The sequence below is a fragment of the Lepidochelys olivacea genome (genome assembly GCF_965140295.1).
Source record: "Lepidochelys olivacea isolate rLepOli2 genome assembly, chromosome: 6".
NCBI lineage: Eukaryota > Metazoa > Chordata > Testudines > Cheloniidae > Lepidochelys > Lepidochelys olivacea.
This window is the reverse complement of record NC_140416.1, coordinates 105,261,038-105,287,968: the sequence shown is the minus strand read 5'-3', so window position 1 is coordinate 105,287,968 and position 26,931 is coordinate 105,261,038. Positions and strand designations below refer to the sequence as shown.

The 26,931-nt window shown below is 42.4% G+C and overlaps 1 protein-coding gene across 3 annotated transcripts in view; it reads right to left on the bottom strand.

The window, feature by feature from the left end:
* Nucleotides 1-26,931, bottom strand: part of EML1 (EMAP like 1) — a 197,718-nt gene that overhangs the window by 9,247 nt on the left and 161,540 nt on the right. For all 3 annotated transcript variants that reach the window (XM_084630680.1, XM_084630679.1, XM_084630681.1), the window contains exons 12-16: nucleotides 25,522-25,621; nucleotides 15,851-16,005; nucleotides 13,253-13,378; nucleotides 12,813-12,944; nucleotides 1,662-1,729 (exon numbers count right to left, since the gene is read on the bottom strand). In XM_084630680.1, coding sequence (XP_084486806.1) covers nucleotides 1,662-1,729; nucleotides 12,813-12,944; nucleotides 13,253-13,378; nucleotides 15,851-16,005; nucleotides 25,522-25,621 — 581 coding nt within the window. The remainder of the gene's footprint in view (nucleotides 1-1,661; nucleotides 1,730-12,812; nucleotides 12,945-13,252; nucleotides 13,379-15,850; nucleotides 16,006-25,521; nucleotides 25,622-26,931) is intronic.

Below are 26,931 nucleotides of genomic sequence, written 5' to 3'. Positions count from 1 at the left end.
CCGTGCTGCTCTCAGAAGTGGCCGGCACCACGTCCCTGTGGCGGGGCTGGGGAGGAAAAGAGGGCTCTGTGCATTGCCCTCGCCTCCAGGCACCGCCCCCTGCAGCTCCCATTGGCTGGGAAAGGGGAACCGCGGCCAATGGGAGCTTCAGGGAAGGTACCTGGAGGCATGGCAAGGGCAGCACGTGGAGCCCTGTACCTCCCCCCCACCCCAGGGGCTGTGCAGGGACTTGGTTCCGGCCACTTCCCAGAGCGGCGCCACGTGGGGCCAGGGCGGGCATGCAGCCTGCCACTCTGGAGCCACTTTAGGTAAGCAGCGCCGGGCTGGAGCCTGAACCCCTCCTGCACCTCACCCCCCAACTCCCTGCCCTAAGGCCCCTGCTGCACCCTGCACCCCTGCTGCACCCCAACTCCCTGCCTTGAGCTCCCTCCCGAAGTCCGCACCCCTCCTGCACCCCAAGCCCCTTCCCTGAGCCCCCTCATATACCCCGCACCTCTCCTCTGTCCCAATCCCTTGCCCTGAGCCCGTTCCTGCACACTGCACCCCCTCCCACACCCTGCACTGCCTCCTGCACCCCAACCCGCTGCCCCGGCCCTGCATACAATTTCCCCACCCAGATGTGGCCCTCAGCCCAAAAAGTTTGCCCACCCCTGTATTAAGGGAAACATAGAACCAAATAAATTTTGCTTCAATACTTACTAAAACCACGTGTCATCAAATAAAAAGTATTTTAGAATGAAGTGCAAATATTTTAAATATTAGGAGCAAAATTCTGCCCTCAGGTACCCTTGAAGGAAAGGAGGGTTTTGTACTTAAGGCACTTCAGAGTTCTGGGTTCATATCAAGGCTCCGCCACTGATTCCCTATGCGATTTTGCGTCACAGTTCCCTATATACAATGGGGGTAATACTTCTTTTCTCCCTCACCTGTCTCGTCTATTTAAGTTTTAAGCTCTCCTGGCAGACACTGTCTCTTTACTATCTATGTGCTTGTCCAGTGCCTAGCACAATGCGGCCTGCACCAAAATTTGGTTGGGGGCTCTGGACATTACTATGGTAAAAATAATAAAACAGCATGTTAAATTTTCAAGCAAACACCTTTTGTCTTCTCCTGTGCTGTCCCTCACGTCTGAGGGGAAGAGCTCCCCATATACATCCACAGAGCTACCTCATTATCATCCTTCAGAACCCTCCTGCAAACTCTCATTAGCTGTTATGCTAACAACAAACAACAACAACAACAACTCCTGAGAATGGTTAGGTGGCTGGTGCATTGCCACCACCGCTTTTCATGCCTACCAGTGCTGCCTCATTGTTTCCTTGTTCTCCCCCATCCGTCTGACTGCATCCATCAGCTGCCTCATGTCTTACGCTTAGACTGTAAGCTCTTTGGGGCAGAGATAGGCTTTCTTGATCTGTATGTGTATAGTGTCAAACACAATGGGGTGCTGGACTAAGGTTGTTAGGCACTATAGCAATACAATAATAATAAACACCACCAACAATACCTTCAGCTCCTGTTGAATTCAACAGGAGGTGAGCATAGGCATCAGAGCGCAGAATTTGGTACGATTCGTTGGAGAAACAAGAATATCAACTTTGATTTGGTGAGATGGACAGATACCCACTGTTGATGGATACCCGCGCTTTTGTTCTTCTTACCTTCCAGTTAGTGTTCCTATTGCAACAACAGACCCTGAAGGATGAAAACCAGAAGACTGTGCTGGATCCTATAAGATTTCAAAGGAAGTATACATTTATAGCAAGAGACAGTAATAGTAAAAACACAATTAAAATTGCTTACTCAGTAACAAACTAAGCCCCCGCAGTCTTTGTGTAGAGTAAACTCCTCTTTTTATATTTGAGTAAAAAACTAGTACATTTGGAAATCCGCTAAAAATTACCTAATGCAGTGTTTCCTATATTCAATTCCACACTGTTTTCCTTTGTGCACAGTCTAACCTAAGATCTATTTGGCAAATAATTTCAGATAAAAAAAATTGAGAAAAAGTTGCTTCTCGACAAATCCCCAAAGGGGAAAGAGGTAAAATTAACTTAATAAATTATCCACCCAGTTCTAATTTAGTTATATAAATGTCTAATCAGTAGATGGTAGTTGTTTACTACCTGAGGGTTGAGCAAGCAGTTTATTTTACTGCTGCATATATCACATGGCATGGAGTGCTGCAGTGGCAAGTCCTGACTTTACCTCTAACAACGCAGAAGGTATCTTTGCAATACCCTGCCAGTTACAAGTCAGTGGAAGTTTGAGTTAAATAATGAACCTGGGTCTCTCACTTTGATGTCTGATATTACAACGTTTTCATTTGCATAAATGTTTAAGCATATTTGATACTATGTTGTTATTATGTATCTGGAGAACCACAATGTTTCACCTGCCATTATAATATCTGAAAAATATGAAAAGTAAGTAGTGGCTTACTAGCTTTATGTCACAATCTACAAAGAATGAGCTGTAGAATTCTACAGATTAGAGAAGAAAACTGAAGCATATAGTGGTTAAATGTTTTGGCAGATTTTTGTCATATCATGTCAAAATTAACATGTATATGAAAGAGCTAAACAGGGAATAAAATAATAGTACCTCAAAAAACCCAAATAATTTATTCATATTTTTATATTCTAGTCATTGCTCATACTGGAGTGAGTATGGCAGACCTGCTAACAGGTTTATCAGTTTGTAATTGCCTTGCCTGTGGTGGCTGGTTCTAAAGAGATTCTCTTTACTTTTAAGAGGCAGAGAGACCTATGTTTTTGCAACTTACAAACAAAATCATATGGATATTAGTAGCTAATATCTGTTGTTTCTATATTTATGTAGTCAAATCATTATAGTAGCCCAAGTGTGCTCAATTTTTCAAGGTTCCTATGACCCAAACAAATGAGCAAATTCTGTGGTATTAAATTCTCCCTTACAAAAAACATGAGTTTAAATAAAGATTTTAATCTCAACAACACACTGCTGGTGAACCATAGTAACAAGAGTATTAAGACAGTCATTGTTATATAGTTCTTTCTAACACAAACAGGCAATAGTATCAAATGAAAGATTTATCCACTCCAGGTAAGAAGCTGAAATTCTGCTTTAATCAAGCAAAGAGTATTGGGATGATTGCCTTATCTTTATAAAAATTTGGCTAGATGGATTTATTTTTATGAGTTCTTGATTTCAATAGACTAAGTTGCTGTTATAGTTAAAATGTACCTCTCTCTCAAAAATCAAAATGACTAGCATGGATTTTCATCTCCCCAGTAATAAGAAAAATAATACTTATTTATTTAGTGCTTTATACCCTCAAAGGACTGTCTGACTATTAAATTAATTCTAGCATTTACTCATAATTAGCCAAACCCTTAATCCTACTTTTGAGATGAGAGCAAAAAATAAACTAAGCTGTACCATGGATTGATCCTCACTCGTCTCTTTTCAGAACAAGGTTAGAAGGTTAAGGACCTGGTTTGATAGCTAGTGGAACTTGCTGCGCTTCAGAGAGCTCTGAGGAAGAACTTCATCTTGCTAACAGACTACTCAATAGATTATTATGGTGGTACGTTATAATATTCTATTGTCCTTCGCCATCAATACAATGACTTCTAAATGCCCCCTTTCTCAAAATGGGTCCTAAAAAAGGATATTAAGTAAAATTTTAAGTCGTTTCACCACGTTAGACCTATTTAATATTCTCATTTGATCTTTTTCTCAAAACAAGAACAAGCAGCTCAAATATACTAACAGTAATCACCAACCTTTTACTGATATATATATAAAAAATACAAGTATATTTTTATACTCAACAGAGTGAGGTATGAGGCACACAGAGTGAGGTATGAGGCACACATCAATATATTCAACTGAATACATGCAGTGACTTACTGATACAATGCTGACATACATTAAAAATACATATGTAGAGAGACCTCATGGATCCACTCTCCACTTCATTATACGTATACAAGTCTAACTAGTGTTATACCACAATGTAAAGAGTTTTTAAATTATTACTATGTGCCATTTCTATATCAATTTAAGTCTGGTTTGAAGTCTGATAAGACCAGAGAGGGGTATATGTTAATATCTTAATAGCCCAGGTCATAGTACAAATCAACTTTAACTTCTCTTAAGGGACTACTAAAATCTATTTCTTCACATTCCTGCACACTCCACTACAACAGGAAGCTTGTTTCCGAAGTTTATTCTTCTTCAAAATGCAAAATCAAAGGCTTAGGTGCCAGTTGTAGCATATATTTCCTTAGAACAGGTTTTCCAGGATCCTCTGTTTTGGTAGTTTGATTTGTAATTGGTCGTGACTTTTTAAAAATACGTTATCACAGTAAGTAAGTTTTTACCTAAAGTATATTGATTAATTTTTTGCCTCTAGGTTACAACCCAACACAATTTCATGTGAGCAATAAGAATTTTGTCTCTCTCAAGAATAACTGTACTGTATCTGTCATTTTGATTTGGCCACTCCAAGGGCCACCTCCAGAGAAGCTTATTTTTAATCTTTGGAAATTCTCTTTCCATGACAAGTACATTAAACAGTACAATAATCAGAAAGGTAGGGAACATGTAATGCCACTGTCATACCTAGAAGGTCTCCATCCTATCTCTCACAATGATTAGCTTTTGATTTTTAAAATCTGGACTGCCACTCTCCTTTTTAAATGGCTTGTTTCTAAGCTTATCTAGTACAGGCCAATTTGTCTTTATCTCCCAGGCACTGAACTGTAAACTTTCTGCAGTGTCCTAGTTCTCACAAGTGTAAAAACAGCTGATATGGTCTCTCCAATCAAGGCGGAAGCTTCCCCTGCCAACATAAATTTAGGTTTGAGAATCTGAAAACTTATGACCTTGGTCAGACTAAATTCTAACTTCCACCAAGTGAATGTGACTCAGCAAGTGTATGTTACTTGAATGGGATCCTGTGTGATGTGCTGTGGCTGAGATTTCAGTGTTAAATGTTCTTTAAACTGAGGCATACCACAGCTGTAATAAACACTCTTCATGTCATCAGACCAGATCCAACATATGCAAAATGATGTTTGTCAATACTCTCATTAGCTTAAACTGTGTTATGTAGTCTAGAAAGATACACAAATGTTATCATGCACAATTGTATAATGAAGAGTTCCAATACATTATGAAAATCTGCAAAATTCAAGTAATATTATTTAATATGTTGTATAGAAAACATTTGAAAGAAAATAAATATGTCACGGTGAAGCACCTGGTACCCTAGACAAAGGGAAAGACATGCCCGGAAACTGGCATCACAGTATTGGATAGGCCAGAACCTCACTGCAGACATGATCAGCAATGTACATATACTTTATGAAGGGACTATCTGGATACTGAACTGCTACCTTGAAACAACAAGTGAAAACACCTGTTCAACCAAGTCTTCATGTCTCCAGGCAATGTCTCTGAGAAGTTGCATGTAGTAATAAAATTGACTTTTTGAAGACCAAACTAAAACCACACAATTTATGAGTGTGAGAAGGATGCATCTGTAGCATCTCTTACAAGGTATACTACTGTAAAAAAAAAAAAAAAAATCAGAAAAACAAAGCCATTCTGCAGCAGCCACCTAGAGACAAAAGCCATTTTTCTGAACTAATGAAAAATTATTGCTTATGAAATAGGAACTTATCAAGCAGCAATGCCTCTTCTGTTAGTTTTTCCTCATCAGTCGAGGAAAAATAGATTCCATTGTGAAGGAAAAGGGAGCAGATCCTTTCCCACAAAGAGCCAGGAAGTCAGTGTTCATGCTTCCACACATGTTCCTGCACTCCTGTATGTCTGAAGGGATATTTACTCTAAGAAATTTATAAATGCTCCATTTGTAGGAAAGTGATTTAGTTGAGTCAGAGGGCCAAATTCAGATCTGGTGTACATGTGTATAACTGCTTTGGCTTCAGTAGGGTTAAACCTGTTAACAACAGGTCTGAATTTATCTCAGAGTCTTTAGACCAACTATTTGTAGAATTGTTAAGTGACTAAAAAGTAACACATCATGGAGATGGCATTGGTAGTAGAGCCAGTCCTAGGTTATGCAGGGTCTTATGTGAAGTACATTATTCAGATCCTCATTCAGTTTTCTCCCTAGTCACATGAATCCATCGAGATTGCTGACCAGTATACCAGGAGTTAAACAAATGAAAAGGGGAAAGCAGCCAATAAGAAAAGATCTTCAGCACTTGCTTTCTAGTCTGTGACTCCATATTACAGGAGGATGGGATAGGAACAGATAAAGTGAGAAAAGTGAGGAAGGAGACCAGCTGCCTACCCCCTCCCCACCCCAGAGAATCTATAGACAGTCCACTCTAAAACTCAAGCTGTCAGCTGTTTGGAGGGTGGGACAGATGTGTAGGGCCCTATCAGATCACACTGGTAACAAAGGTCTACAGTAGATACTGTTTAGTACTAGTCTAGGAACATTATGGAACTACAGCACAACTGGCAACATACAAATACGTGTTTCCCTTTTGGGCTCAATTCCAGAACCACCGGAGCCAGACATATGGTCTTTCATTCCAGCCAGTTGATGTGTTACAGTTTTTTGACAGATCAATTTCTCAGTACAGATAATCATCAAAGGTACATACTGACCAGTTATTTTTGCCAAGTAAGTGATAGTTATAGCTTGAAGTGGTGGTCTGAAGGATCTATATCTCTTAAAGTCTCCCAAAGAGTTAGAAATTACTAAAATGTATTGCTGGATTACTAGATGTTGACCATGTATTACAACAGTCCTGAGCCTTAAAAAGAACTAGGAGCTAGAAAGCAAGGAACTATGACGTGATCGGAATAACAGAGACTTCGTGGGATAACTCACATGACTGGAGTACTGTCATGGATGGTTATAAACTGTTCAGGAAGGACAGGCAGGGCAGAAAAGGTGGGGGAGTAGCACTGTATGTAAGGGAGCAGTATGACTGCTCAGAGCTCCGGTACGAAACTGCAGAAAAACCTGAGTGTCTCTGGATTAAGTTTAGAAGTGTGTGCAACAAGAGTGATGTAGTGGTGGGAGTCTGCTATAGACCACCGGACCAGGGGGATGAGGTGGATGAGGCTTTCTTCTGGCAGCTCACGGAAGCTACTAGATCGCATGCCCTGATTCTCATGGGTGACTTTAATTTTCCTGATATCTGCTGGGAGAGCAATACAGCGGTGCATAGACAATCCAGGAAGTTTTTGGAAAGCGTAGGGGACAATTTCCTGGCGCAAGTGCTAGAGGAGCCAACTAGGGGGGGCGCTTTTCTTGACCTGCTGCTCACAAACCGGGTAGAATTAGTGGGGGAAGCAAAAGTGGATGGGAATCTGGGAGGCAGTGACCATGAGTTGGTTGAGTTCAGGATCCTGACGCAGGGAAGAAAGGTAAGCAGCAGGATACGGACCCTGGACTTCAGGAAAGCAGACTTCGATTCCCTCAGGGAACGGATGGCCAGGATCCCCTGGGGGACTAACTTGAAGGGGAAAGGAGTCCAGGAGAGCTGGCTGTATTTCAAGGAATCCCTGTTGAGGTTACAGGGACAAACCATCCCAATGAGTCGAAAGAATAGTAAATATGGCAGGCGACCAGCTTGGCTTAATGGTGAAATCCTAGCAGATCTTAAACATAAAAAAGAAGCTTACAAGAAGTGGAAGGTTGGACATATGACCAGGGAAGAGTATAAAAATATTGCTCGGGCATGTAGGAATGTTATCAGGAGGGCCAAATCGCACCTGGAGCTGCAGCTAGCCAGAGATGTCAAGAGTAACAAGAAGGGTTTCTTCAGGTATGTTGGCAACAAGAAGAAAGCCAAGGAATGTGTGGGCCCCTTACTGAATGAGGGAGGCAACCTAGTGACAGAGGATGTGGAAAAAGCTAATGTACTCAATGCTTTTTTTGCCTCTGTTTTCACTAACAAGGTCAGCTCCCAGACTGCTGCGCTGGGCATCACAAAATGGGGAAGAGATGGCCAGCCCTCTGTGGAGATAGAGGTGGTTAGGGACTATTTAGAAAAGCTGGACGTGCACAAGTCCATGGGGCCGGACGAGTTGCATCCGAGAGTGCTGAAGGAATTGGCGGCTGTGATTGCAGAGCCATTGGCCATTATCTTTGAAAACTCGTGGCGAACCGGGGAAGTCCCGGATGACTGGAAAAAGGCTAATGTAATGCCAATCTTTAAAAAAGGGAAGAAGGAGGATCCTGGGAACTACAGGCCAGTCAGCCTCACCTCAGTCCCTGGAAAAATCAAGGAGCAGGTCCTCAAAGAATCAATCCTGAAGCACTTGCATGAGAGGAAAGTGATCAGGAACAGCCAGCATGGATTCACCAAGGGAAGGTCATGCCTGACTAATCTAATCGCCTTTTATGATGAGATTACTGGTTCTGTGGATGAAGGGAAAGCAGTGGATGTATTGTTTCTTGACTTTAGCAAAGCTTTTGACACGGTCTCCCATAGTATTCTTGTCAGCAAGTTAAGGAAGTATGGGCTGGATGAATGCACTATAAGGTGGGTAGAAAGCTGGCTAGATTGTCGGGCTCAACGGGTAGTGATCAATGGCTCCATGTCTAGTTGGCAGCCGGTATCAAGTGGAGTGCCCCAAGGGTCGGTCCTGGGGCCGGTTTTATTCAATATCTTCATAAATGATCTGGAGGATGGTGTGGATTGCACTCTCAGCAAATTTGCGGATGATACTAAACTGGGAGGAGTGGTAGATACGCTGGAGGGGAGGGATAGGATACAGAAGGATCTAGACAAATTGGAAGATTGGGCCAAAAGGAATCTGATGAGGTTCAATAAGGATAAGTGCAGGGTCCTGCACTTAGGACGGAAGAACCCAATGCACAGCTACAGACTAGGGACCGAATGGCTAGGCAGCAGTTCTGCGGAAAAGGACCTAGGGGTGACAGTGGACGAGAAGCTGGATATGAGTCAGCAGTGTGCCCTTGTTGCCAAGAAGGCCAATGGCATTTTGGGATGTATAAGTAGGGGCATAGCGAGCAGATCGAGGGACGTGATCGTTCCCCTCTATTCGACATTGGTGAGGCCTCATCTGGAGTACTGTGTCCAGTTTTGGGCCCCACACTTCAAGAAGGATGTGGATAAATTGGAGAGAGTCCAGCGAAGGGCAACAAAAATGATTAGGGGACTGGAACACATGAGTTATGAGGAGAGGCTGAGGGAGCTGGGATTGTTTAGCCTGCAGAAGAGAAGAATGAGGGGGGATTTGATAGCTGCTTTCAACTACCTGAAAGGGGGTTCCAAAGAGGATGGCTCTAGACTGTTCTCAATGGTTGCAGATGACAGAACGAGGAGTAATGGTCTCAAGTTGCAGTGGGGGAGGTTTAGATTGGATATTAGGAAAAACTTTTTCACTAAGAGGGTGGTGAAACACTGGAATGCGTTACCTAGGGAGGTGGTAGAATCTCCTTCCTTAGAGGTTTTTAAGGTCAGGCTTGACAAAGCCCTGGCTGGGATGATTTAACTGGGAATTGGTCCTGCTTCAAGCAGGGGGTTGGACTAGATGACCTTCTGGGGTCCCTTCCAACCCTGATATTCTATGATTCTATGATTCTAAAGCACATTAGCAAACTTGAACAGATCTAGTGCAGTGTAATTGAAGAATGGCTGATGCAGTACAGAAGCAACAGACAGAAATCACTAATTCATCATAATTAAGGAAGCAAAGGCTCTGAATCTAAAGTAAGTACATGGACAGGATGACTAGAGCCAATACATGTAGGCTGCAGGTCCAGGGAAGCACAGAATCTGTATTCAAAGTACCACTTTTAACACTTGTTACAGATGTTCAAGGGCTTTTGGGTATGTCTATACCAGAAATGTAAGTCGAGCTGTTATTAAGTCAGCTTACAGCCACCGCAGTAATTACTGCAGTTGTGCATGTCCACACTACCCTCTTAGAGTCAGTGGTGTGCGCCCTTACCAGGAGCGCTTCCACCGATCTAAGAAGGCCAGTGTGGGGAGCTGAAAGCCCAGTCTCTCAGCTCCACTGGCAGCTCCCTGCCAGGAACCCAGCTGCCCCACAGGCTTGCAGGCTCCTGGTGGGCTGACCCTCCCCTCTGCTCCCCATTTTCCGTCGGGAGCAAGGGAAGCCACTCAGGGCTTCTCCCCTCCCCGTACCTCTTTGGGAGCCGGGGGAAGCAGCCTGGGGCTTCTTGCCCCCGGGAGCGATCTCTGAAGCCACTGGGGCTTCTTGCCACAGTTCCCAGCTGGGAGGGGGGGTCCAGCCGCCCAGATAGCCAGGAGAGCTGGGGGCAGCTGGGCTCTAGCTGCCTGGCTTTCTTGTCAATTTTACATCCTGATGATGTAAGGGATACTGCATTGCCCTAACTACACAACATAAGCCTTATGTCTCTCATGGAGGTGGAGTTATTATGTCGGTGAAGTAGGGCTCTTAGGGCTTGTCTACATTACCTGCTGGATCGAGGGACCACAATCAATCCAGCAGGGGTCGATTTATCGCATCCGCCGAGCGCTCTCCTGTCAACTCCGGTACTCCACCAGGGCAAGAGGAGCAGGCAGAGTCGACGGGAGAGCACCAGCGCTAGACTAACCGCAGTGAAGACACCACGGTAAGTAGATGTAAATATGTCGACTTCAGCTACGTGAATAACTGAAGTTGTGTAACTTAGATCAATCTCCCCCCCAGTGTAGACCAGGCCTTACATCGGTGTGAGGAAGGCTGTAGTGTAGACACTGACGTAATTAAGTCACCATAAGCTGCCGTATATTGACCTGTGTAGTGTAGACCAGCTCTTTGTTAATGGGGTAGTTTTCACTTGAGAGCTTGGGTGGCTGATGGAGAATCCATGCCAGATTTTTTTAATGTACTTTATATGTTACTGTTGAACTTTTCCCCTTTATGGAAGGTGTTACAGATATGGCCATTTCCTGCCATGTCACTAAAAAACCTTAGTGTCTTAAGGTTACGTATTCATGTGGTCCTGGAATGGGATAGTATATAACCTTTGGGGGAAGATGTGATGTGAGGGCTGGGAGTTCAAAGGACATACTGAAAATTTTGCAGCCAAAATGGACTTTTGGGACAATAACTGTTAAGTGGATTTCCTGGGATACCCTAGGGAGAGGTTAATGCAAATTACCCAACTCCATTTATGCAAACACCTAGCACATTGAAGCTACACTCTGAGGGGAGGGTCTTTGTCTGCTGTTTACTGGTCATCAAAGACCAAGATCAAAGGCTCCAAGCTGTATAAAGAAACAGCTTCTTTACCTGCCTTCGTTATAGTTCTGAATCTAAGACAGTTATGAACTTGTAATCACAGGGAAAACCCAGTTGTAGGTTTTGAGGGACTGACAACTCCCAGAGCCCAAGGCTGGAGTTGGAGTAATCTCTGGTAAGCTTTTTAGCATGTGTGTAGGTTCTTTTATTGTTTTTAACATGTTTTTTTCTGTAATGCTTTCACCTTAAGAATAAATGTGCTCATTTATAAAGGACTGTGTGGTAATTTATAACTGCTGGCAATTGCTTTGTTCATAGTCTTCGGAGAGAAAGCAAAGAGCAGATGCTGGCCTTTTAGGCCGTCTGGCTTGCTGGGAATATCACAGTGTAAATCAGAAAGCTGTGCAGCCTTACCACCCCGGTCAGAATGCAGAGAGACATGGGTCTCTGCCCAAGAGAGGTGACAGCTGGGATCCAGTAATCTTTAAGTGGGTGCCCTAGGTGGATCGTGGAGGGGGAATGCAAGTGTAGTTGCCCTGACCTGTGAAAGAGGGCAAGCAGAGAAAATTGAGAAGTAGCTTAAGTCACCACATGACATTATATGGCTCATATGAAGAATCTACTCACTGTTTACTGTAAAAAGAGGATTATAAATACAGACTACTGGTGGGTTTCCATAGCTGAGGAGCAGAATCTTTAGCTTGTGTCCTATAAACAGCACTAACCTCCCTTTAGTGATATCTATCTAGATAGTTGAAAAGGAAACAAGCTATACCAGGCATTAAAAAAGGACTAAATCAGTACCTATTTCTTCTTTTAAGTGCTCAAAAACAGATACATTATAACATAACTAATATGAGTTCCCAAATGCAGAATTAGGTGACCTAACTTATATGTACAAGTAAGAAATTTAGACCTTGCATTAATATACTCCCTCAATATCCATACAACAAAAGTTGCATACCAGAGAGGGGAGGAGGGTAGAAATGAGCCTGAAGACTTAGGGCTTGTCTACACAATGGGGTAATGTGTGCTATAGGGGTGTGATTTCTAAAGTGCACTAACATGTTGTGGCATTAACTGATCTGTGTAGGTCCTGCTGCTGTGTACTAAACATTCTTTAGTGCACTTAGCATTACGTAGCAGGGTCTACACAGACCAAGTAATGTGCAACACGTCAGTGAGCTTTAGAAATCACACCCCCATAGTGTGCATTGCTGCTCCATATAGACAAGTAATTATTTAGGCTGTGTACATCTGCCACTTCTCAAAAATGATAAAAGGCCAAATGTCTGCCAGTTTCAGTTTTGTGACTTTCTTCTGAATAAAATAAGTGCCTAAAGCACAGTATACTTTTTGTATTATACAGCAGCCAAGTTAGCTTTGGGTTAGAGAAAGGGTCAGTGGTTTAGAATATTTGGCTTAACACTGCTACAGGTTTTAGAATTATACAAACATTTTCAAAAAGTTAAATTATATACTATCTCACTGATTCTTCCCCTCCCATTATAATCTAACAAAAACATTTTTAAAAAAATTAACTTATTTGAAAACCTTTATTCCATGAAAGAGAAGAGTGTGAGCTTAATAGTATATACCTCTATAATTTTGTTCCAGACAGGACGATGACTGGTAGCATCCCAGAGGGTAATGTGTTTGTCATGTCCACAAGTGAAAAACTGAGGTTTAGAGGGATGGATAGCTAGTCCCCATAGCTCATCAGTGTGACCCTATACAAATACAAACAAAGTTTCTTCAGATGATGGACAATAACATCCAAGTTAATGAACCTTTAATGAAGTTTAATTCTTTCCCAATTAACATGATTAAAATTAGCTTACTGTATAAATAAGCCTTCAGAAATTCTGCTCAGTTTGGATATGTACTAATTTTATCAGATTCTTTATTGCTGAAGTCACTGTGCTAGTAAATTAATTAAATAGTTCTGTATTTTCCTAACATTAGACAAGTTCTGTTATTGCACTTACAACTTTTAAAACATTAATGCTTTTTATTAGTTTGCAAGGAAACAGCTCACCTGGGTAATTGGAAAAAAGTCTCCTGATAGAGTGCCTTGCAGAACAAAGTTCCTAGTAGTGCCTATCAATACAACATCACCTTTCCCTTCTGCTACTGTTCTTATCGGACCAAACTGCTCTGGAATCTGTGATCATAATAGATAAATGGACTGGTAAATGGATAAATGGACTCAGATGGTACAAAATGGTTTCTCAAGTGTTAATTTTTTTTTTTTTTAAAGTATTTATTTCAAGATATATAGCCTTACAAATAGATTTTTTTAAAGCAGTCACACAGCTCTGAGTGTTGTCAAATACAGGGCTATACAATTTAATATAAAATAATATAGGACACCATAGGGCAGATACTCAGCTGGTGCAAATTGTCATAGCTCCACTGACTTCAACAAAGCTATGGTAATTTATATAACACTACACAAAAAGGCATCTACACTAATGGGACAAAAAATCTGCACAACTAAAACCAAGTAAGTCAGCAAATGAAAACGTTATGTTTCTTATAGCAGTTAATTCAGCCACATTTTATAAACTATGAAATATTAATATTGGATCAAGTCTTTTTGTATACAAAATCCTTTTCTTTTTTAAAGAAATTAAAAATCACTAAGCTGTTCTTGGAGGTACTGACAGGTTCTGCATAAGTTCTGTATAGCATCTATTGCTTCTGTAAGTGTACACTCCTTTAATTGCACCCAACTTTCAGCTTCCTAGAAGACGCCAGTGCAATCAGGTGCGTAGAACTCAACAGTGTGGAAAATGTGAATAGAATAAGTGATTTAATAATAAGTCATTATAAAAAAAAACATTATGGGGGGGACTGACTGAGAATAACTGAGCAGGAAGTCTGACCATTTTCAGTGGTCAAAGACAGGGAAAGCCCAACAGCTGGTGTTCTTACTTGATTTAGAAAACTGACACACTACCCAAGTTGCCAATGCATGTGCAATGCCTCTACAGTATCTAGTACAGTAACTCCTCACTTAAAGTCGTCCCGGTTAACGTTGTTTCGTTGTTACGTTGCTGATCAATTAGGGAACATGCTTGTTTAAAGTTGTGCAATGCTCCCTTATAACGTCATTTGGCAGCCGCCTGCTTTGTCCACTGCTTGCAAAAAGAGCAGCCCATTGCACCTAGCTGGTGGGGACTTGGAACAAAGCTTGGACTGGCAGCCCCCCCATCAGCTCCCCGTTCCCCTAAGTTCCCTGTGTGGCAGCCGCCCAGCAGGCTATCAATTGCCAGCAGTTCAGCTGTCCCTCCCCCCACTGCCATGTGCTGCTCTTGCCCTCTGCCTTGGAGCTGCTCTCCAGAGCCTCCTGATTGCTGAGCTGGGGGGGAGGGCTAATGTCAGGGTGGCCCCCTCCCCCCTGCTCCTGCACCTCGCTTACCCCACCTTCCATAGAGTAGGGGGGACACACGACAGGGCTCAGGATGGAGGGAGCTTCCTGGCAGCAGCTGCCATCCCAGCTTGCTGATTAACTTAAAAAGGCAGTGTACTTAAGAGTGAGGTCAGCGAACTTAAAGGGGCAATGTGCATCTCTCTCTCATACACACAGTGTGTGTCTCTGTCTGCCATGCTGTCTCCCCTCCCTCCATTCACGCTGCCTTGTAGAGTGTGAGGCTACATTAACAACAATGAGGGCTTGAGGGCTCAGCCAATTGCTGGTTCATCATTTAGCAGTAAGGCATCCCCTGCGAAATATCCCACCTCAACTTCACCACCTCAACCAAAATTCACAATCGTCATCACTGTGTACCAGTATTAAATTGTTTGTTTAAAACTTATACTCTGTGTGTGTGTGTGTGTATATATATATATATAATATAGTCTTTTGTCTGGTGAAAAAAAATTTCCCTGGAACCTAACCCCCCCATTTACATTAATTCTTATGGGGAAATTGGATTTGCTTAACATCATTTCGCTTAAAATCTCATTTTTCAGGAACATAACTACAATGTTAAGTGAGGCGTTACTGTATAGTTCACCCACCAGAATATACAGTTTTCCTTTGATCATGCTTTCTACACAATGTCTAAAGGGTCACATAACTTTGTTTGCTTTTTCAGATGTAACAAATGTACTCACTGGGACTATTCCCATATAAAGTTTGAATTTGCAAATTCCTACATGATGGCTGAAGAAATTTTTGTTAAACAATGTTAAAATTCACCGCTGGACTAAGACCAAGCAAGGAAAGTGATAAAAACCATCATCACCACCATCATGGTTTTGGAAAATAAAAAGTGTGAAAGTAGTGTAGTATTTACTATTGCCAAGCACTGTAATAACCTGAAATTAAAAAATGCCTGTCACTATTAATAATTTGACAAAGAAGGGCAGAATTAATATAAGCAAAATTTCATTAGGAGCTTTCCTACCAACTAATGGATGTATTAAATTAAAAAAGGTTCTTTAACAAATCAGTTAATGTATCATTTTAATGGTAAGAATCATATTCTGTTTATTGATTTGACTGGGACTGCCACAGAATGAGGAATCCTAAACAAGAGTACTGATTTAGGGACCACCGTTCATAAGAAAGTTCTTTTTAATTTTCCACTTAAAGTAATAAGTAAAATTTAAAGATCAGTAATATCACCTCAGTCTTGTGAAGTTTTTGATAATTCCCATTCCAAGATATTAATTTTCTGTCTTTTCCACCTCCTGATACCAGTGTACCATCTCGCAGCATACAAAGTGCAAAAATACCACCCTCATGGGCTCCTTGAAGTGCATAGCTTATTCTATTTGTACCTAGACATATGGAGAAAAGAGGTTATTACTGAAATATTTATTTCATTGGATCATTTTTACTTTATTTTTCACTGCACCCTCAAGTCTGGAGTTATAGTCAATGGTTATATGTGTCATAGCTCGAAGAGTAAATCTCTTAGTGGCATAAACCCAACTACATTGACTTACAGGTTTTACTTGCAACTGAGAATCACAATGATTGTGAACAACAAGGAGAAAATATTAACAATTCCATTATTGAAACTTGCATTTTCCAACCAACTTTTTTTTAAGCAATCCTTACTTCTTAAAAAAGTGAGAGGCCAATATAAGTTAAGAAACTGATATTGTTTGTTTGTTTTTTAATCATTTTTATTTTAACTGCAGATAAATTGAATTTGTTTGGATCACAACATTCTTTTCTGTTTCCTGTTTCTAGGGGGGGGAAAGCCTTCAACTTAGGATATTACAAGCAGGTGGAAGCAATACTTGCCTTCAAACAGCAGCAAAAGTCAGAAAATCTTCAGCACAGAGATGGGGAAGAAAAGAACACCTGTGCCTGTCTCCAAAAGAATTGGCCAGGTGAGGCAGTCTTTCCAAGGGCAAGTATTCCCCCTGCTACTACCATCTCCTCCCACCACCCAAAAAAGATTTAAAATTGTCTGTGGGGGAAGAAGAATACTGCCGGCCATAGGAGAAACTAGTGGGCCAACAAACATGAACTAAAACTGATCTCCTGAGCACTGCACTGCTCTGCAAAGCCACTGGCTGCTGCCCACCGACCTGTTTACCCCTGCTCCCTTTCCAACCACACAAAAAGATAGCTGGGAGGAAGGGAGAGGAAACAGCTGTGTAGTTCCTAGCCCAGACCGTCTAACTCCATTTGGAGTGGATGGGTGTCAAATCTCTTGCTTTGTGGTATGATTGGTGGGGATCTGAGGAAAGAGAAGAGAGAGAAAGGAGCTGACCTACAATACTATTTCCTCTGTCTTCCCCAACAGCAGTACAAACTGCCTGTGAGGAACAGAAGTAGAAGCAGAGATGGGATGACCAACAGCACTCAGGTGGGCAACGCTCTACAAGAGTAGATCATTGGGATTTCAGTTCATACTACCTTGCCTGAGGATTTCACCAACACTTCCTCCCCTACAGAGCTGATTTTCAGTATCTTGGGAGATGGAACAGAGGTGCCTATGACCATATCCCATCTCCCTTTGCCGGTAGACCCTTTTGGGGGAGTCTCCTAACCCCATTACCCCCCAACAGTAAATATCCTTAGGGTATTTTTGCTGTTTGTCTTCATGTAAATGCTGCTGCCTGAAGCCTAAGACAATGGCTTTTCTTTATAGAAATCACAAAAACAGAGAATTAGTGAGGGACCATGAAGCTATCCACAATTGTTTTCTTAAAAATCTGAGCCACTCCGTTTAACTCTCACATTTTATTAGAGAATGAAATTGATGGAGGTGGTGTTTTTTTGTTAAAACTGTAGATTCAAATTAATAAATAGAGCAGCAGCATATTGTCATTTTTAGTTGTTCTAACAGTTCTATTATAAAAGCACTGGAACTTTTTCAAGCCGACTGTTATTGTGACACTTCAAATAATCTGTCAAAGGTTTTTTGTTAATTTTTAAGGGACCTGCTCTCCTATCAATACACAGGCATAACTTCAGTAGTACATGTGATCACCATAAGGAAACTAGACCTATAGTGTTCATACTGTAGCTTGCAGTTATTTTGATTAAATAAAATAACTTTTTCTGCCACTTCTCCTATTTGTCAGTAGTATCCATAACACTCTGCATAGAAGTTTGTTTTTGTTTTCATCTAGGGCTCTGCAATTTAACACTTGACTACAGAAAGCACATTACATTTCAGTTGGGTGCTACGACTGCCAAACATACAGTTGCTAAAACCTGGGAACAGAAAATCAAATTCTGTGTGATTAGACTTTGGCAGAGGCCCCCAGAGAAGTCAAGTTTATCCTTGTTAAAAATGTAGTAATTTTTGCCTAAAATTTCACAGCAACACCTTTAAAAAACTGTTACTTACCTTACAGTAACTATTGTTCTTTGAGATGTGTTGTGCACCAGAGGTGTATGTGCGCCCAATGCACGCACATCAGAGACTTTTGCCAGCAGTAACACAAGGGGGCGCATGTGCCCCTGCTCCCTTGATGCTCAAAGTCGAAAGCATAAAAGAAGTGTAGCTGCTGCCTTCCTCTACATTCCTTCACACCCACCATCTAACTAATGCCCAAAGTAGCAGGGATGATGGGAGGGCTGTGGAATGCATATGTGCACAAAACATCTCGAAGAACAACAACAGTTACTGTACAGATAAGTAACCGTTTTCCCCTCTTTTGAGTGATTGTGTATGTATATTTTCTACTATAGGTGACTCACCAGCAGTTCCTTTATAGGTGGTGTAACTTCAGAAATTTGAAAAGAGACTTCAACACTGACTTGCCGAAACTGACATAATTCCAGGAAGCTTGAGTGATAGCATAGTGTCTAGAAAAGGTATTTACTGACAATCACATTGCTGCCTTGCTGATGTCCGTTATCAGGATGTTACCCAGAAAGGCTGATGAAGTGAAGTGAGCCCTAGTGGAATGGGCTGTTATTCTCAGAGGAGGAGCAACCTTTGCTGGATTATAACAGATTTTGATACAGTCAGAAATCCAGAGAAATATGCACTGATCTGTAACTGGATGCCCATAATCCTTTCAGTGAAGGTTACAAAGAATCTAGGAGACAACCTAAAAGACTTTGTGCAGTCCACATAAAAGGGTAGAGTCCTCCGTACATCCAAAGTATGAAGCCTTTCTTCAGCTTTGCTAGACCGAAGTTTTGGCAAAAATCCTTGAAGATGAAAGGTCCAATAAAGGTGGATACTATATTAGGCATAAACTAATAATGCCTGGAGCTCTGATACCCTTCTTGCAGATCTAATTGCTCCTAGAAACACTGTCTTTATTAGTAACAAAGATAACAAAGTTGGTGCTAAGGGCTTGAAGGGGGATATCATTAAACAGGACAAATCAAAATTCAGGTCCCAAGAGAATACAGGATCAAAAGAGGAGGGTACATATGAATGAGGCCTTTTAAAAATCCAGACTCCAAGGGATGCAAAAAACCAGAAAGCCCTTCTACTGGTGAATGTGGAGATGGAGGCTAAATATACCCTTACAGAGCTGAAGGAGAGACCACACAATTTCAACTGCAGCAGGTAGTCTAAAATATGTCTAATTTTCACTCTACTTGGTGACAATTGGTGGTACTCAGCCCAGGCTGAGAACCTTTTTCATTCTGCTGCACACCAAAATGGCTTGGACATTTTGGGAGCCAACTCTCTCCTCCTTGCTCAACCAAAGATCATTCATGCAAATGAGGTGAAGTGACTATAGGTTGGAGTGCAGCAAGTTGCCTTGATTCCTTAAACAGAAGGTCCTTGACCAGAGGTAGAAATATGGCAGGCTGAACTGATAGTTGATATAGGACAGTGCACAAATAGTGTCTTGGTCAGTCTGCAGCTCTAAGGATTAAGGATTAAAGTCACTTTGTCTCTTTTTAGCTTCCGGTTCCCCACCCAGGGTGACAGAGACAGGAGGAAATATGTACATTAGAAGACCTGACCAATAGAAAAGGAAGGAGTCTGTCAAAGAACGTGGACTGTGACTGCTCTGGAGCAGAATGTACTGCACTTGTTCAGGTTGGTCACAAAGAGGTCTACTACCAGATAACACCACTGATGGATAATCTGATACAGAATGTCCTTGTGTATTGACCACTTGTGATGGTCTACCAAGTTCCTGCTGAGGGAATCTGCAATAGTATTCCTCACCCCTGGGAGGTGAAAGGTCTTTAATAAGATATTGTTCTTTATGTAAAGGTTCCACAGATGGATTGTTTCTTGGCACAATTAATTCATCCTTCTCTGGGCTTGCCTACACTTAAAATGCGACAGCAGCACCACCGCACTGCACTTCAGTGTAGATACTACCTACGCTGACAGGAGCGATTCTCCCATCGACATAGTAATCCACCTCCCAAAGAGGCAGTAGCTAGGTTGACAGGAGAATTCTTCTGTTGACCTAGCACTATCTAAACTGTGGGTTAGGTTGGTATAACTACATCTCTCAAGGGTGTGGATTTTTCACACCTCTGAGAGATGTAGAATCTAAGTGTAGACCAGACCTCTGTTCAGATAAAACATAACAATGGTGTTGTCAGTGAGTATTTGATGTCTGATGATTAGGATCCTATCTTGAACATGAGACCTTGTTCTTCCCCAGACCAGCCAGTCATTCAAGTAAGGAAATACTTGGATGCCTGAATGGTGCAAATGAGCTGCAACTACTGCAATGCATTTGATACCCACTGTTGGGGCTTAGGATAGGTCAAAAAGCAGTACCTTTTACTTGCAGTGCATTATGCCTACCATGAATCAAAGATACCTTCTGTGGTCAAGATGGAATACCACTGATTGTCTGGGCTAGATTGCTGTGCAGCGAGGTGGGTTAACGCCTGGTTTCTAGCAGGGCTCTTTGAAATGAAAGCAGTGTAGTTTTTTTTGAATAGGCCATTGATTAGGGGCACCTAAGTGAGAGAGGCATGAGTCACCCATTCCAGCTGTGTGTGAGATGAAGACAGCTGGGAGACTAAGACAGTTAGCCAGCTGAGTTCTCCAGTGGAGCAAGGCACGGAGGTAGGGTTTTTGGGGGGTTCCCCTTAACTTGAGGGCAATCTACCAGGAATAACCCCTAATGGGAGGAAAATAAATCATTGCCAACACCACTTCTAGCTTTCCTCTGCCTGCACCTGGCCAGATAGGCATCCTGATCCTTGAAGCTGCTACCCAGGTCCTGGTCTTGATTTTCGGGGAATGTGGCCTCCATGTGCCTGCTGAAGAAAGCCAGGCAGGGTGGAACCACTCAGTTGAGAGATGTCTGGTGGTAGAGTCCCTCAGAAAGCAGGTAGGAGAGTTCCAGGAGGATGTGTGTCTGCGTCGCATCAGGGCGCACAAGGACTTCATCAGCAGGATGCACATGGAGACATCTGGGATGGAGTATGCTACCTAAGTAGAAAAGACTACAGCAGCACCAGAGAAGGAAGGAGAACTGGCTGTTCTGCAGAGAGGAGACTAATTGCTGGCCACCTTGGCAGCAGACAGTGTCCCACCTCCTACACAGATCCCCAGTCCATCGAGGTCAAGAACTGGTATGCTGTACTGGCAACAGGAGGAAAGGAGCAGATTCCAAGGGCTGAAGAATAGGAGACACCTGCACCAGTGCTCAGAGCCTCACAGCCACCACACCCAACATGAGGAGGCGTAGAGTGGTGATGATCGTGGGCTTCCTTTTGAGGGGGATGGAGGTGTCCATCTGCCAATCTGACCAGATGTCTCAGGATGTGCACTGCCTGCCTGGAACCAGCATCTGAAGGAAGGCCTCGGAAGGAAAATGGTTGAGAACCCCTGACCTAGAGTATAACAGGTTAATATGTAATAACCAACATGGATTGCCAAGAAGAAAATCATGCTAAACTAATCTAATTTACTTCTTTGACAGGGCAACTGTAGAATGGATTGAAGCCATAGACATGATATTTTTTGATTTTAGTAAGGCCCTTGACATAATCCCACATGACCTTCTCATAACAAAACTACGGAAATGTGATCTAGATGAAATTACTATAATTTTGGTGCATAACTGATTGCAAGACCATACTCAAAGAGTAATTATTAAGGTTGCAAGTGTGTCACAGAGGTCATGGAAAGTCATGGATTCTGTGACTTTCTGTGACTTCTGCAGCAGCAGCAGTTTGGGTGTGTGGGATGGGGCTCAGGGTTAGGGGCAGGGGGTTGGAGAATGCAGGGGGGGCACTCACCTTGGGGTGGGGAACTCCCCAGCTCCCACTGGCAAGGTCCCCTGGCAGCTCCTAGGTGGCGGAGGGGCCGGGGAGGTCTCTGTCCCGCACACTGCCCGCCCCTACAGGCCCTGCCCCTGCAGCTCCTATTGGCTGTGGTTCCTGGCCAATGGGAGCTTCAGCAGCTGGTGCTTGTGGTGGGAGCAGTGGAGCCCCTGCCCTGGAACCCTCCACCGCCTAGGAACTGCAGGGACTCGGAGCCAGATAGGAAGCACCTGACAGCCCCGCCAACCCTCCTTACCCTAGCATCAGTGGGGTCCCACGCTGCATACAGTGGCCTGCCCCCCACCAGCACCTGCGGTGGCCCCGGCCCGGCCCCCCCAGAGCACCCGCAGCCCTCCTGCCCAAATTTTAGTCACAGTGGGTATTTTTAGTAAAAGTCATGGACAGGCCCGTGAATTTTTGTTTATGGCCCGTGACCTGTCCATGGCGTTTACTAAAAATACCTGTGACTAAAACGTAGCCTTAGTAATTATTAATGGTTCACTGTAAAACTGAGAGAATGTATCTAGTGGGTCCCACAGAGATCTGTCCTGAATTCGATACTATTCAATATTTGCTTAAATGACTTGGACAATGGAGTGCTGCGTATGCTTATAAAATCTGTGATGACATTTAGCTGAGAGGGGTTGCAAGCACTTTGGAGGACAGGATTAGAATTCAAAATGACCTTGACAAATTGGAGAATTGGTCTGAATCAACAAGATGAAATGCAATAAAGACAAGGGCAAAGTACTATACTTCAGAGGAAAAAATCAAATATACTAATACAAAATGGAGAATAAGTGGCTAAGCAGTAGTACTGCGGAAAAGGATCTGGGGGTTATAGTGGGTCACAAATTGAATAAGAGTCAACTATCTGTTGCAACTGCAAAAAAGGTTAATAATATTCTGAGGTGTATTAACAAGAATGTCATCTGTGAGACATGGGAGGTAACTGTCCCGCTCTATTTGGCACTAATAAGGCCACAGCTGGAGCACAGTGTCCAGTTCTGGGCGGCACACTTTAGGAAAGATGTGGATAAACTCGAGAAAGTCCAGAATAGCCCTACAAAAGTTATAATAGGTTTGGTAAACCTGACCTATGAGGAAAGGTTAGAAAAATCTTGGCATGTTTAGTCTTGAGAAAAGAAGACTGGGGCATGGGATTGAGGGGGCAGAACATACACAGCCCTTCAAATATATTAAGAGCTGTCTTCAAAACGGTCTTCAAATATATTGAGAGCTGTCATAAAGAGAACAGTCATCAATTGTTCTCCATGTCCACTGAAGGTAGGACAAAAAGTAATCAGTTTAATCTGCAGCAAAGGAAATTTAAGTTAGCTATTAGGAAAAAACTTTCCAACTATAAGGACAGTTAAGCACTGGAACATGCTTCCAAGGGAGATGGTCAAATCCCTGTCACTGGAGGTTTTTAAGAATTGCTCTTTATAATCCCCTGGTAACTTGTTTGCATATTTAGAAATTGCAGACCAAATAATAAAGGAATACTTGGCCAATAAAGCTTGATAATTTGGGATTCTCATTTGAAGATGCACAGTGGTACAGCCTTTCAACCATGTAAATCCAATCTCTCAAACTGTCTTTGGGGTAGCCTTGGGGAGTGACTGCCTCAATAGTTCATTTGCCACAGTAATAACTAAGGAATCTTGTTATAACTTGTTGTAGGGTGAATGAAAAAATAATCATATTCTTGCTGGGGAACCTGATATCATCTATCCACCCACAAATTGAAGCTGGTGTCTGCCAAAGGGCTTGGTTCCAGTAGGGATTGGTTAATGGGAAGGACAACTCTTCCTGGGGGGATTGGAGTCTGCAGGATATTTAACAGGTTGTGCAAGCTATTTTGCACAAGTTCTGCCTGCACTCCTAAAGAAGCAGCCACTCTCCTCATGAGGTCTTGAAAGACCTTGAAGTCTTCAGGTGGAGGTGAAGCTGACTCCAGTGTGATTGCCTCATCTGGAGAAAAGGAAGAAATGCAAGGAGGAATATGCAGGGGGTCCTCCGTTGATACCTCTTGGTCTGTGGATTCTGTCAAGGGGTGACCTTGTGATTTCATCGAGCTTCACAAGTAGCTACAAGAGCTGGAGAAGGTGACTCCTCCTGGATTGTGTAGTTGGTGGAGATCCAGAGAGCCTTAGAGAAGTCCACAAGGCCCAAGTTTTTGTAGTGCTCATGGTGGAGGGCACCATACTTGGACATCTTTATAAGTGTAGTGATCTTAATCCCTGGGCCGTGCATCCCTAGAATAAGACCTGCATGGAGATCTGAAAGAAATAAAGGTCTATCATGGTCAGACAGAAGTAAAGGTCTATCATGGTCAGAGTCCAACAAGGAGGAAATATAACTCTCCTTAGTCAGTCTTATGCCCAGATCTCCAACACCCCCTGGAAATACATGATGTTGCCCCCAAAATACGGACATTTAAGAAATATCCAACAGTGCCGGAGGAGGCAGACAAGGTGAACAGAATGTTGAAAGATGAGTCGATGTCGACAGTGCTGATGTGTACTGGACTGAAGATGCAGAAGCTGTCGTGGCAGGTGCTGGAAGAGCTGATGGAACTGAGAGGTAGGAGCAGTCAGAGCTGAAGTAGGTGCAGGCAGAGTTGGCTGATGCAGCAGAGGTGAGAACAGCAAAAGGAGGTACAGTAAGTCTCTTGCCACATGAAAGGCTGCAGCGTTGACAGCACCAACAAAAGAAGTAAGTTTGCAGCCACGGGAGCTAGTACTGGATCCGACAGTGCCAGGGTTGAAGATCTCTCTGGTAACAGAGATGGCACCAGTCCCAGCGGCCCTGCTGGAGTCAATAATTCCGCCTCAGATGGCACTAATGAGTGTTGGTGCTTGTGCTGACACCTTGGCTCCACAGGACTTTTTGTGACATTAGGAGTGTGGCCTATCAGCCTCAGAAAGCTTTGATGAAGCCGCAAGACAGGAAGATCTAAGCTTTGGAGCTGTGGCAGCCAGAGGCGCACTCCAAGGGGAGGACCTCTCTACTTTCTTGTGGTCAGGGTCAGGCTCTGAAGAGGGACACATCACCTTGTAGAGGAGATGAACCTTCAGACAGAAATCTCATGGAGAACAGGGAACTGATTAGGCGAGACATGTGGAGGACAAATTCCCTAACAAATTAGGCAGCTTTAAGTTTATCAGTGACAGGGATAACAGCCCTGCATGTGGCACATTGTTTAAATCCGGGGGATTTCTGCATTGCAAAAATCCCTAAAATCACTGTCAGCTAATTGCCTACTAAACTATAATGATACTAAATGAATTATAATTATATACAAAGGGAGAAATTCTCTTTCTAAGCTGGCTAACCGAGGCTCAAGAGTGATGGAGAGATCCAATTCTTGCCATAAGAAGGAACTGAAAAGGGGGCAGCGGTCACACCTCTTTTATGCCCTTGGCTCTAACCACAAGGAGGGCAGGGTCGCATGTGCTGCCTAGTGGTACTGCTGTCAAAATTATCTGACTCGAATGCACTGGGCACACATACACCTACAATGGAACGTATACGTGCACAATCACTCAAAGGAAAATAAACAATTGTCCTATTTCAATGCAGTATACAATGCACTGTTATAATCTGTGTGGTCTTACCTTTCCCCCAGACTAAGATGTTTCCACTTGAGTCTCCTGTAATTGTATCACCATTTTCAGAAAAGGTCACACACAGGACAAACTTTGGCTTCTCTTGTTTCTGTATGGTAGAGAATTAGTACATTTACAGCAACACACAATCCATTCCTTTTAGCTGTATATATTTAATTCAATTTAGACTTAGTCCTAATATTAATACTGTAATATTTTCTTTTTATTCATCTGAAAAAAGATCAGGAGCTACTATCGCTTTCAGAAATTAAGTTCTGCAAACACTGTCAGAAACACTTGAGATTTCTTTGAAGAACAATAAGGCAGTTCTGTGAGGCTTAGATGCTCTAGGTATATTTGTTCTGGAGGTAACAAATGCATCTGTAATACTTTCTCTGCTTAACTGAGGCTATCCTTAAAAATGCATTTAAAAATAAAAACAGAAAATGTCAAGGCACATATTTAAGAACTCCAACTTTAAAATGTTTATAACTTGCCCTAAATTAAAACTTCTTATACAGCTTCACAAACAGTTACTGAGCATGCTTAGTAACTGCCATGCCCTACTTTTGGATGTTTCTGTGCCCTCTAGCTAAGTTTCTCTGGACCTGTGCACAAAACATAGCATATTCAGTAAAAAAAATCCATGTCGCCTCTCCACTGCTTCTCTCCCTTTCTTTGGGCTAAAAAAAATTTCAAATGCTGCAGTATAAAGCATGTGGGCTATATGTGTTCCAGTTGGTTTCTATTTTTTAAAATCTGTCTCCTTGAGCAAGCCAAGTTGAAGAAAATTACTCAAGTAAACTTACTTAATGTAAGGTTCTCAAATGGTTAAAAAAGTTTAGTTATTCACAAGATTAAAAAAAGCCATGATTAATCGCAGTTTTAATTGCACTGTTAATCAACAACACTGAATACAAAGTGTACACCGCTGACTTTATATTATTTTTTATTACAAATATCTGCACTGTAAGAAAGAGAAATAAAAGAAACAGTAATTTTCAATTTCTCTTACCAGTACTGTAGGGCAATCTCTTTCTAATGAAATGTAGAATTTTTTTTAAATAACCGCACTCAAAAAAAAAAAAAGTAAAACTTCAGAGCCTACAAGTCCACTCAGTCCTACTTCTTTTTCAGCCAATCACTAAGACAAAATAAGTGCTTTACATTTACAGGAGATAATGCAGCCCACTTCTTATTTACATCACCTGAAAGTGAGAACAGGTGTTCACATGGCACTGCTGAAGCTGGCATTGCAAGGTATTTATGTGTCAGATATGCTAAACATTTGTATGCCCCTTTATGCTCAGCCCTGAGATTTAACTCTGTAACGCTTTCTGAAAAGTCCTGAAAACAGAGAACTCTGGCCTGTGCTTCATCAAGGAGTTAAGCTGAAGTGCAGAAAAAAGGGGAATGTAA